General features: G+C 37.2%; 2 protein-coding genes across 7 annotated transcripts; both read left to right on the top strand.

Moving 5' to 3' along the window:
* The first annotated feature begins 1,218 nt into the window (after positions 1–1,218).
* Positions 1,219–4,737, top strand: LOC126596036 (probable glycosyltransferase At3g07620). 2 transcript variants are annotated; one of them, XM_050262493.1, is made up of 5 exons: positions 1,219–1,507; positions 1,853–2,936; positions 3,014–3,144; positions 3,234–3,582; positions 3,829–4,737. In XM_050262493.1, exons 2-5 carry the CDS (start codon positions 2,088–2,090, stop codon positions 4,495–4,497), a joined length of 1,998 nt encoding a protein of 665 aa, XP_050118450.1. In that variant the 5' UTR covers positions 1,219–1,507; positions 1,853–2,087; the 3' UTR covers positions 4,498–4,737. The 2 variants fall into 2 exon arrangements, with proteins under 2 accessions (XP_050118450.1, XP_050118444.1); XM_050262487.1 differs by having other exon boundaries at positions 1,220–1,507; positions 2,002–2,936.
* A 1,199-nt stretch (positions 4,738–5,936) lies between these two features.
* On the top strand, positions 5,937–9,451 carry LOC126596046 (uncharacterized). Of its 5 annotated transcripts, none has more exons than XM_050262534.1 (10): positions 5,937–6,197; positions 6,322–6,426; positions 6,718–6,863; positions 6,975–7,227; positions 7,338–7,442; positions 7,635–7,763; positions 7,930–7,979; positions 8,085–8,182; positions 8,275–8,559; positions 8,747–9,451. In XM_050262534.1, the coding sequence occupies exons 3-10, from the start codon at positions 6,794–6,796 to the stop codon at positions 9,314–9,316; spliced, it is 1,560 nt and encodes a 519-aa protein (XP_050118491.1). In that variant the 5' UTR covers positions 5,937–6,197; positions 6,322–6,426; positions 6,718–6,793; the 3' UTR covers positions 9,317–9,451. The 5 variants fall into 5 exon arrangements, with proteins under 5 accessions (XP_050118491.1, XP_050118478.1, XP_050118470.1 ...); XM_050262521.1 differs by having other exon boundaries at positions 6,731–6,863; XM_050262513.1 differs by having other exon boundaries at positions 6,360–6,426; positions 6,731–6,863.
* Positions 9,452–12,665: the final 3,214 nt, after the last annotated feature.

The following is a 12,665-nucleotide window of genomic DNA, read 5'->3' on the forward strand; positions in this document are numbered from 1 at the left end:
TAGTGGTTAATGACACTGATGTTTCGGATTCGGAGTAAGAATCTGGGCATGGGACTGATAAGAAACAACAGACCTGCGTGTATGGATTCGCACCGGGGCGTCCATGTTAGAGAATAATGTAGTACCTGGCAAAGTTATCCGGTGGGAACGGTCGACAGTGGCAATCATGTAATTGAATAAAGCCAAAGTGTAACTTCAACTTTGATAGGGGTCCTTTAAAGCCAATATAGCTTGCTTCCAATTTGTTTACGTTGAGAAAAATTTCGGAAGAATTGTCTAGATTAATCTGTTCTTAAGTTGAATGTGATTAATATGAATCAAAAGAGACTAAAAATGCAAGCGAGTCTTAAATTTTTGTGTAACATGCCAAATAATTAATTAACATGGTCGGGATGTCATCATCATTTCTTCTGTTAAGTATGTTTTGACGAATTCTTTGGAAAGTGATTCTAAACTACTTTAATTTACATAATTTTTTTTTGAACAAAATCAAAGATACAAGCATACTGTCCTTTCAACTGATATTGTCTTTGCGAGCTTTTATGCTAATAAATAGAGTAAAAAGGGATCATTTTAGTACTAGATCCTTAACCATTAAATCTTTAAGCATTGAATCCTTGACACACATTTTGTTATTGAATCATTGATAAACATCCAACTCTCAGTTCAGTCGATACAGACTATGCCCAGGAGAAGAGTAAATTTTCTTGAAACTTAGTAAAAGTTTAACCATCAAGCAGGAAAGCAGTTTAATGGACAAAAGAAATCATACTTAATTCTGGCACTGTAGGATTTGGATCATCTCCTGAACTAATGGAGATGATCCTCCTGACCCATCATCTTGGGCCGTTGAATTTTTATCCAACGGCTACAAATAAGAGGTCTCTTTAAAGTTATAATAATTATAGCCGTTAGATAAAAATCCAACGGCCCACGATGATGGGTCAGGAGGATCCTCTCCATTAGCTCAGGAGAGGATCCAAATTCCTCAATGGTAGTCTCCGAACAGTGTCACAGTAAACAACAACAAAACAATTTTTCATTAAGTGTGGTCGGTTATATGAATCCTAAAATGCTATTGCGCTTGGTTCTGTATTACGTCTTCTGTTAAATCCAAGTACTCTAAACTTTTCTTATAGTCTCTTCCAAAGTCTTTCTAGATCTTCCTTTACCCCTTCGACGTTGAACATATGTCCCGTAATCTCATCTTTTAATCGGAACGTAAGGAGAGAACAGTGTCACGGTAAAACCAGTATTTTATTTCAGAGAAAATATTTTAAGATAATAAGTGGATGTGACTGTGACTGATGAGAGAGATTCTCTCTTTCTTCTTCAAACGGAGTTCCGACCGGCCCAAATCCCAACTTGGAAAAGCCCTGTTCTTTGCAAAGTTTTCATCTGGGTCCTTGTGTTCTTTGCAAAAATCTTCAACTGATCGGTTTCTGGGGTTTTTCTGTTTGGCTTCTGAGAAAATCCAGTCTCAAGTTTTGTGCTTCACTGTACTCAGGTCAGTTCAAAACTTTCATTTTCTCGGCAACCAAACAGGAAATAGCATTTCCTTTTTACTAATGCTTAGTGGAATGCTACTGTTACTCACTCTCATAAAGCATAGATTCATTCATAAATTAGAATGCCTGCTAATTGCAACTGAAATTTACACTGGGATTGCTTGGATTCTGATTAGCATTGTTGAGATTAGTCTTAATCAATCAGTTCTGACTATGCATGTTACGAGTCTAGTGTTTAATTAGCCTGAATTAACAAGCTCTATTAAGCAAGATCTCACCTTTATTTTCTGTGATTAATTGTGAGTGTTCTGGAAATGCTAATGTGCTAATTCTTTGTCCTGCAGAATTGCTAATAACTACTGAATTTCAATCTCTTTGTTTTGGTTTTCGCTATGACCCCGATTTCAGGACAGATCTATGATCTAACTATTAATGAACTGCACTGTTGGATTTTGATTGTGCATAATTTGTGCTGTTGTGGGAGTCTATGCAGGATTTGGTTTTGCAAGTGAGTCGATTTCCTGTTAAGATGTTTCGGTAGCTTCTGAATTATCTGCATTGCAAGTATTAGGGACTAGTATGGAGTACACATTTCAATTTCCTAAGCTATGCAATATAGAACCCCGGAGTCGGAGATGGCTTTTTCTTCTCGGGGTAGTGTCTGTTACTTATTTATCGATTCAGTCGCTTTTGATTCCCTATGGCATTGCTCTTCGGTCTCTATCGCCTCACAGTGAGGTTCCAGCACAAGTCGAAGGTAGTGTCCTCCCTGTTCATTCCTCTGCCAAGTCCATGATGGTTCGCAATCCTCTCAAGGTAAATTCTTTGGATTCGATAGATGTTTCTATGTTTGGAGGAGATATTAGGCAGGGTACTGAACCAAAGGGAAATGATGTATCTAAGGAAATCGATTTAATGCTAGAAGAAAGAGAAATAGACAATGATTTTGAAAGTGACATTAATCGAAATGTAGATGATGATTTCCTGTCTGAGAATGTTGTAGTCGTAGATGAAGGTCTAGCATTAGTCAGCATTAAGAATCGAGAAAATGTTACTATTTTGCATAAGGCTGACGAAACTAGGCATGGCTTCCATTTGAAGAAGATTGTGTTGCCGAACTCTGAAATCACGAGGGAGAATGCTTCAAAAGAAAATTCAACCGTGACAGCGAAAAGATCTGATGGTGTCAAAACTGCTTTTCATTCGTCTCCACTCATTTTACCTGCAGCGAATTTGTTAGAAAATAGAAGCACTTCCGTTGGTTCTACTTCCTTGAAAAGTGGTGTTGTGGCTTCAAAAAATGGTTCTGTAGTGATGACAAGACCTGGGAAGAAGAAGATGAGGTGTGAATTGCCACCAAAGTCGATAACATCAATATCTGAGATGAATCGTATACTAGTGCGGAAGCGCGTTTCTTCCCTTTCACCGGTAAGATACTGCTGCTGCTAATCTAATCATCCCCCAATCAATTTGTTAGGGTTCCTAACTTCTTCCATTGATTGTAGAAACCGCGATGGTCCTCTGTACGTGACCAGGAGATTCTAGCTGCAAAGTCACAGATCAAGCATCCTCCTGTTGCAATAAATGATCCAGAACTTTATGCTCCTCTCTTTAGAAATGTTTCCATGTTTAAAAGGTAGTTAGGATTAAATTTAAGAGGTAAATTTAATTTTAATGCTAAAAGAATGTGATTCCTTTTACAGTAACATTTTGTTCCGTTCTTAGGAGTTATGAACTTATGGAACGCACGCTGAAAATCTATATCTACAAGGAGGGAAACAAGCCGATCTTTCATCAACCAATACTCAAGGGTTTATATGCTTCAGAAGGATGGTTCATGAAACTGATGCAGGGATATAAGCGCTTTCTTGTCAAGGATCCTAGCAAGGCTCATCTGTTTTATATGCCATTTAGTTCGCGGATGCTGGAGTACGCTCTATATGTACGTAACTCTCACAACCGTACAAACCTACGCCAATTTCTGAAGGAATATACCGAAACAATTGCAGCAAAGTATCCTTATTTCAACAGAACTAGTGGAGCAGATCATTTTCTTGTTGCTTGCCATGACTGGGTATGCTCTCCATGCACCTTTATTTTTTCTTGCTTTTTCCTTCATGACTGATATCTGCTTCGTTATTAGTGATAAGATACTACGATAGTAAAGTGGGATTCCACAAATGGTTTTGAGATTCATACGTAATGCCAAGATTCTCATGAAAATGAATCCTATCATAGTGGACATCGACACGAATGTATTTCTTACATGCATGTGTCTCAGAGTGCATGCCTTTCTAACATGTGAGGTTGACTTTTCTAGGCTCCATATGAAACAAGGCACCACATGGAGCGCTGCATCAAAGCGCTTTGCAATGCTGATCCAACATCCGGCTTCAAAATAGCAAGGGATGTGTCTCTTCCAGAGACATATGTTCGTTCAGAGAGAAATCCCCTTGTAGATCTTGGAGGCAAACCTCCTTCTCAGAGGAAGATTCTTGCCTTTTATGCTGGAAATATGCATGGCTACTTACGTCCAATTCTGCTAGAGTACTGGAAGGACAAAGACCCCGATATGAAGATTTTTGGCCCAATGCCTCCCGGTGTTGCAAGAAAATTGAACTACATCCACCACATGCAGAGCAGCAAATACTGTATCTGCCCCAAGGGTTATGAGGTCAACAGTCCGCGAGTGGTTGAAGCAATATTTTATGAGTGCGTACCTGTGATCATATCTGACAACTTTGTGCCGCCATTTTTCGAGGTTTTGGATTGGGGGGCATTCTCTGTGATTCTTGCAGAGCAAGACATTCCAAAGTTGAAAGAGATACTAGTTTCGATACCAGAAGAGAAGTATCTTCAGCTGCAGCTAGGGGTCAGGAAGGTTCAGAAACATTTTCTGTGGCATGCTAAACCCCTCAAGTATGATCTCTTCCACATGACACTTCATTCGATTTGGTACAACCGAGTTTTTCAGTTAAAACTCCGTTAAGTTCTGCTGAAATTCCCCGACGAACAGAGGCGGAGATGTTAGCACATGAAATTGAAATGAGGCAGTTTCCGGTCGCTTCTTGTTCTACCTGTGAAGCTGTAGAGTCTGTTTAAATGCTACACCATGAAGTCAACTGTGAGTAAAGCTTTTCAACTGTTTTGTAAGTATTATATTTCACATTTTCCTGTTTTGTAAGTAATTTCTTTCTTCTAATCCCAATAGCTGAAACTGTTATTACTAGTTGCTACCAGTAAGAAATTCACACACCCAAAAGCCATCTTTTAATGGTTGAAGTATGCAACGTGATCACCAAGACAAATGAAGGTGGTAAAGATAAGTTTTAGAGCGACGGACACGAGGACTTTCATGGCGCGGACACCAATGTGATAGTGTTCCATGGCATAAAGTTTTTTTCTACTAAGTGGGATCGGTTGTATGAATCCTAAAATGTTATTGCGCTCGGTTAGCGTCATTTCGTTTAAGATTCATTATTATAAGGATTCGACGTAAAATATGAATGTCGGCTATCGATTACCTAACGCATTTTCCTTTCTCTTTTATCTGAATTTGGGACCGGCAAAATCAACGTAACAGTGTTCCGTGCCATGCAAATTGCTCAGCGACTGAGTTTGACGTAGGATTCCCAGCATGGTTCATTGAGCAAAAGAGATGTCTCCACACCAACCCAAAAGAGTTCGTTCCCAATGCGCCGTGTGTTTCTTATTCTCTCACACACGAGCGAGCCATCCGCTTGGAATTTTGAGTTGTCACAGAGAGACATAGACGTCTTCTTGGTGGGTCCCAGCTGTTCCACTCGCTGACTGTTTTCTGCACACACCAGAAAGGCACCACGTATACTTCTCCATCTTCAAAGTTCAAGCCTTGTCCCCCTTGTTACCCTACAATTGTCACTGCTTCCGAGTTTCGATCCTCAAATTCTGGGTTTTACTGTTATGGCGGAAGTTTAAAAATGATTTCTCCGTTTGCCAATGTTTTTATTTTTTTATTAGTTTTTCAAAATACTCATTCAACTCCTACATTTTTGCCAATTTGAAGACGACTCTCTTCTAAATCTCATAAAAATGGTAGGAAGTGATTTTTATAGACTAATACATCTTCAATCTTCAATTGACATTGAAAGTTTCCATCATTTCTTCGTTTTACAAACATTGGACCGTGTTATACAAAAATATCATGTTTAATTCACTCATCATGTATCTCCGCTTAAAAATGATTCTAATACAACAGAAGTCATTATAATAATATTATAAATCTAACACTCTCATTTAAAGATATTAACAGTTTACGATTAGTTTAAGATATCGTTCTAACATCTCGACGATGAGTTATCTCCCTTTGCCACCTTGGCTGCTGTTAAAGTCCTATGGTGGGCCAGAGCATCCACGAAATAAAGGTAACTGGATAACGATAATCTATTGCTCCATTGCATCCCTCACGACAGCTCTTTTCTCATTCGGTTGGTACCATTCCCAATATTCCACTAATCCACTTCTCTCTCTTGTCCTTCTCATTCATTAACTTCACTTATTTCAAGCTTTCAACTTCGAAATTTAGTTTGGACTTCATTGGAAATGGGGTCTGTAGATACTTGTCCCTCACTCTTCCCTCTATAAATTCAACTGCCTTTGCTTCTGAACAGGAACCTGCTTCTGGGGTTTTCAAATCGTCCTTCTTTGACTGTAAGTTGCTATCTTTCTGCTATTTTACTTGCATTTTGTTTGATATAATGGAGTTGTTTTGTTGTGTTTTTTGTTCCATATGATTGATTTGCTCATCTGGGTTTTTGTTGTTGTACCTTAATAGTGTCAAAGTTCCAACCTTTTAAGTTTTCTTGTTGTAAGTTCAGGATTCAAAGAGTTAATGGGCGATGTGGTTTTTGAGAATGATATATCTGAAATGCCTGTCACAGTAAGTACTTTCAACTTCACAATTCTGCATTATTGTAGACGATCTCTACTTTTTTCTGTGAGTGAGTGTATATTTTGTAATCTCTTCTCTATTGTAAGTTTGTAACTATTATTTTTTCGCCTTTCGTCTTAATCTTCGATCCATTCCGCCATCTGATCTACATCAACATGTTAAAATTCGGAAGCAACTTCCGGTCCATATTGAGATTAGCAACAAAGTTATAATTAACTTATTGAGTTTTAATTTCTTTAAAGTTTGCTTTTTAACATTGTGTTTAAAGTGCTAATATAGGTAATTGCATCAGGTCTGTAATGATACTGTGAGGAAGAAAAGTTTTCTTTTCGATAGCTTGGGATTGTATTCGTCGATGGATGACATTTTCACCCGTCTATTGACATTGGCTAGTTATATTAGTCATCGGTTTGTTCAATTTATCGGTGAGTAGTTTTTTCTATGGTCACATGTATGCGTAGCTGCATAATGTATGCTGATGCTGATGTTATATTCTCAGAACGTAATGGATGGATTTGGAAATGATGTTATTGCAGAGGATCTCGCACGTACAGATGCTGATAGATGTTCAGATGATTTGCTGGTCAATTCTGCTGGACAGTATTTAAGATCATTGAGACACGGTGTTTGTAATTCATTTTTTGAAGGTTATTCATCGTCTTCAAAATCTTGTTTATCCGGTCAAAACCCTGGAATCTGTGAAAGAGTCTCAGAGCCCAGGGAAGACGCTAGAACTGAAATTGTAGCAGCCAAGTCCAGTTATGCAGTTGTCCCATTCATTTTTGAAGGGTAATACCATTTGGCCCAATTACGATATAACGTCATGATCCCATCTGGTTTTAAGTTTCAAACTGAATGATTAATTTTAATATTTAATCTGTTGCTTCATCCTGATGCAGGTTAGTACTGCCATTACATGGTTTACAATTTGCATGGAGGTTGGCAATGTCTTGTTGCAGAAGCTCTGTGGCATACGTTAGATGTGCTCATCTTCGAATTTGTAGGTAAACAAGCAGATTTTAGTTATACAAAATTGCAAACTGATGAATCCATATTCCATAGTCTATGGATAGTTTCTTTTAGTTTTAGTTCAGATTGGATTTTATTTTACTTCGACTAAGAAATTTGTTGCTTTTACATGTCATCATTCATTGTTTTAGGTTCTCGTAGGTTAACATTCATTTTGCATTTGTCAGCATTGCATCTCGAATACAGAAATCATTGCGAGGCTCAGCAGATGATATTGGATGGTTGCAGCGCACTGACGGCATGCCTGGTGTGGAGGATGGTACAGCAAGATTTTTGGAATTGCTTGCAGGAATTAGGTACCAACTAATATAATAAGCTCGACTGCACTAGACGGTTGGATCTGTTAAGAACTGGGTTCAATTTGTTTTTATGTGCTGTTCAGATATTTGATCAATTGTGTTTACTAGTGTGTTCATATGTTTATATATTCTTATTGCTTGTATGCCATGCTGTATACTTCAGGAATGGAAAGCACAGACTTCCCAGCTCATATGTCTATCTACTAATTCCCGGTACAGAAGATTTACTTTTCCCTGAGTTTTGATTTTGTTCTTCTCACCTGTTCAATCCACATTTAGCGTTTTGCTCATATAGTTACAGGAACTTTGAACTTTCAGGCCTCTTTAGCAATCACGGCCCCTTATACTTTGTTGGAACTAAGAAATTCTTTTCGAAGATGGGTCTAGCGTGCCATATTGCAAAAATTCACAGCGAGGTAATTACTTATTACTGACCTTTTAAGGATCTACTGAACTTGTAAAAACATGATATTAGTCTTCTTTTTTTTCATGTTATTTTTGTACAAAGGCATCAGTTGCGCACAATGCATGGGAACTCAAGCAATATATCGAGGAACTATATTGGGGATCCGGTAAGCGTGTTATGCTGCTAGGGCACAGCAAAGGTGGTGTGGATGCTGCAGCTGCATTATCAGTCTACTGGGGTGATTTGAAAGACAAAGTGGCTGGTTTAGCACTGGTACAGAGCCCATACGGCGGCACTCCATTGGCTTCTGATTGTCTTCGTGAAGGCCAGGTTGCTGATAAAGAAACCCGCCGGATCATGGAGCTCTTGATATGCAAGCTAATTAAGGTAATAGCTACTTTTTACAAAACACAAACATCATGGCATTCCCTTTTTCGAATTTTATAAACTCAATCTAGTACTATATGTTTTCAAGGCCTTTCCTAATAGGTTTCTGTTTTCAATTATTCGCTGATCAATGTTTTGTTACGCGTATTTTTGTTACATTAATTTCCAAATGCATAATCATGGAAAGTTTTTCCTTCAATCATCTTGTTGGGGTTTTGTTCATTGCCCTCTGTTGCACTGGAAGGGTGACATTCGGGCACTGGAGGATCTTACATACGAGAAGCGAAAGGAGTTTATCTTGAATCACAAACTTCCCGCAGAGCAAATTCCTTTGATTTCCTTCCACTCTGAGGCCAGCATTGCTCCCGGCGTCCTTGCAACAATGACACACATAGCGCATGCAGAACTTCCCTGGCTCCCCCTACCAAACTTTGGCAATAAAGAGTCAGATGAAATCATTCAAGCAGGGCGTCAGCTGCCAGTAGTGATTCCTTTATCTGCTGCCATGGCCTTGACTGCACTTCATCTCCAACTCCGGTATGGGGAGAAGAGTGACGGGTTAGTAACCTGCCGTGACGCTGAAGTTCCAGGTTCGGTTGTGGTCCGACCGGACAGGAAGCTTGATCATGCCTGGATGGTTTATTCTACAAAGAAAAGGAACCCAGGTGAGGCTGATGCCTCAGAAATGTGTGAGGCTATTCTGACTCTGCTTGTAGAGCTTGGAAAGTTAAAGGAAGAGGCAAAAGCTATGAACTGATCTAATCCTTCATACAATTTCTTTACTTCAGCATTTTATTTATGTTGTTTTTGCTTTGATTTGATTTGCTATAAATGCTGTTATTTAAACATACATTCACAGCAATCAATGGTAAAAGAGAAAAACTACTGCCTACTTGGTCTCTAACAAAACTAATGGAATTTCCTATATTTTGGTTTCACTTAACTCTATGTTAATTATTTTCTATATGAGAATTACCCTAATCAGATAGCTTTGCCGAAGTTTCTTTCCGTATAAGAAGGCCCAAAACTATCTGCTAGGCCCAATTAACAATAAATTCTGCTTGAGTCCATCAACAAGTAAATTTGCTAAGTCCAAGCCAATAAATTCTTGTAGGCCCAAACGGCCACCAACCCATTAGCTAGGACCCAAAATTTTCTTAATTGAACTAGCAAGTTAGCAACAAAGCTTAGCCAACAACCCATAAATTGTTAATGAACAATTGAACCCTAATATCCTCATATCATAAGAAAAGAGGCATACCAAAAATAGTTTTATTTTATTTTATTTTTTTTATTTATAACAAATGATAGGACAATCTACATTAAATTTATCTAAACTACTGACACGAGAATTTGGACGTAGAACCACAAGCAAACCGAGTCGTAAGCCACTTGCACCAAAGGTAGCTTCTTTTGACATATATTTATTTTCTTTGAGAATGTTTATAGTTGAGGTCAGATTTTACGTCCCCTTCATTGTAATGTTTCTAAACTAACTAATAAAAATTTTCAACTCATCGTGGAGATTCTCTTAAGATTTAAAAATAAAAGGAATAAAAGAGTATGATCCATTGCCATATCATAAGGTAAGAAAAACCAATTCTAAACCCAGCAGAATCCAACAAGTTTCTTTCTTTATAAAACGTATGGGTAACACATGGATTGCATGTGTATGAGATTGAACAACAGTAGGGCTTAGCATTTATATTTTTAAAGGTCGAAATTCATGAAGTTATCAGTTGGCTCAAATGACCACAAAAAAAAATCAGTCGGCTCCACATATTTAATGGCTCAATGGGTCTTGCTCTGCACAACTACTCCTCAAACGTGAACGCTATCATATATAAGAAAACTAATATATATATGACAACCAATTTATAAGGCTTATTTCGTAATGTATTTCAAGTTTAATGATCCAAATTGTTCTTATTTTAATACATTATTCATAGATCATTCTTACAAAAAATTAGATAAATCCAAAACCATCAAGATATTCATTTCTAGTGAAGAAAATAAGCAAATACAATTTTACAAAGAAACACTAAATTTGATTTAACGGTCATATGATTTCGGATATAGGGATTTTTGGTAGAGATGATCTTTGAAGTAAAACATAAAAGATAGACGGTTGGATCATTGAAATATATTCATAATCGGCCCAACAAAAAAATGTGTCAAAATGTTTGTTAAAAAGGTGTGTATTATATATGTTAGACATATTTGAGGATGATAGAGAGATTCAAAAAACATAAGTAACCAATTGTCTGGTATTAGTGAACATGAAAAGTACTAATTAAAATTCAGTTTTGAAACTTTAGGGTTTTCCTTTTAAACAATTATGTTTCAGGTAGCTGTAAGTTTCATTTTCATGAAATAACATCACATTTTCTGGTGCAACTGAAGCGGTGAATAAAAGCTTCTTCTGTTTTTGTGTTAAGAGATGGATAACTTTCTGGCTTGCATGTCGATTGCTTCCATGGATGTGGCTGCTATTAAAAGTTCAAACCACCAAACTTTCCATCAAACTGAAACCCTAGATCAATTCACGAGAACATTATTTTTCTTCTTAAGACCTAAAAACCAAGAGAAATCTTACTTTCTGCACTAGTAAATTGACATCCAAATTACATTTCAAACCCCAATAAATAAATACTCCTTGTGTTTTCGATTATGTTGTTTTTGCAGAGAGAATTTTTAAATGCTGGTTTAAAAGCAAAATTTTTTTGGTCGAAGTTTAAAGCAAACTATTCTCACCATTGTACGAATGATTAATGCATGACAATTTCTTGTATAACCCGTTAATTATTTGACATGAAACGATTCAAACGACACAACCTAATAACTAATTGAGTTGTTATCGAGTCACCTAATAAGAACCTGTTAAGATAACGGGTTTGACACGACTTGTGGAATTGGTTTGTTGGCCGTATTATTTCCTTACAAGAAAAGTTTAGAATTAGAGCATGATTTTCTCATTCCAATTTCACAAAACGTTCAATATTGGCTTTAGTTCGATACATTCTACACAGCAATGAATATAATTTAACCCTTCAAAGGTATACGTACCATTGATATTGCAATCAAAACCATATGTTGAATATTGGTGGACACTTTCCAGTGAATATAGGACCCCCAGTATATGTTACATTATTTCAAGCTTTTCAGGCCACCCATCAGTTGATTAAATTGTACGTGTGGCCATGAAGGCAAGATGCATGCATGCAAACCCTAGCTAGCAAAGCGGACCCAATTGATAACTACGTTGCGATTCCAAAACTGGAATGGAAACAAATTGAAACATTTTTTGCAGATCTTGTTTTCGAGTCTGGCCAGCTCTATATATAATTATTCAACGACCTATATCTTATACACGGAGTAAAACATGCTACAAAAATCAATTGGTGCATGCATGGGAAGTTAGTTTTTGACCTCATATTCTTCATCACACTATATTATTATTGTTACAATCTTCTGGAGTTATGCAGAAAAGATGAACAATGTGGAAAATGAGCCTTATAGCTCGTTGATATATAAGCTGAGTCTCAGTCTGTACTTTGTTCAAGGTGGGGGACGCATGAAAAAGCAAATTTATTCAGCATGCATAGAGTGGTTGATTCATTTTCCTATTAATAGATCAATTTAATTACACGAACATCCTCTAGAAAAACGATTACTTTTCGTTCGGTTTAGATCATGTATTTTCTGTTTCTTTGGGTTACATTAGGAAGAAAATCGAACCCTTTGACCTAACTTGATCCTAATTGAACCCTTATCAACATTATGCCGATATATAAGATTGGAAGAGAATCAAACTCTTGATGATCTGACCTCATTCAAATCGAACCCTCAAAAACCTATGCCTATAAGACCATTTGGGACATAGTAAAGTTCTCATTATAACTTACTTTAATTTCTTATTCGTCCGATTTTCCAATAATTCAAATATCTACAAGTAGGGCTAGCTCGAAGGAAAGCATGAGTTTGGTTTCTAATATGACGCAAATAAAACAAAAATCTATATTAAAAAAAAATGGAGCTTGAAAATTAATTCAAAAGTTTGTTGCGTTAGAGTTGCCTTAATGGTCAATCACTGTTGAGTTCAGATG

The sequence above is a fragment of the Malus sylvestris genome, chromosome 2 (genome assembly GCF_916048215.2).
Source record: "Malus sylvestris chromosome 2, drMalSylv7.2, whole genome shotgun sequence".
Lineage (NCBI taxonomy): Eukaryota > Viridiplantae > Streptophyta > Magnoliopsida > Rosales > Rosaceae > Malus > Malus sylvestris.

Coding starts and splice junctions, on each gene's coding strand:
- LOC126596036 (XM_050262493.1), top strand. CDS start 2,088: ATGGAGTACACATTTCAATTTCCTAAGCTATGCAATATAGAACCCCGG. Junction 2,937..3,013: donor GCGTTTCTTCCCTTTCACCG/GTAAGATACTGC, acceptor CATTGATTGTAG/AAACCGCGATGGTCCTCTGT. Junction 3,583..3,828: donor TTGTTGCTTGCCATGACTGG/GTATGCTCTCCA, acceptor TGACTTTTCTAG/GCTCCATATGAAACAAGGCA.
- LOC126596046 (XM_050262521.1), top strand. CDS start 6,379: ATGGGCGATGTGGTTTTTGAGAATGATATATCTGAAATGCCTGTCACA. Junction 7,980..8,084: donor TGTCTATCTACTAATTCCCG/GTACAGAAGATT, acceptor TTGAACTTTCAG/GCCTCTTTAGCAATCACGGC. Junction 8,183..8,274: donor TTGCAAAAATTCACAGCGAG/GTAATTACTTAT, acceptor TTTTGTACAAAG/GCATCAGTTGCGCACAATGC.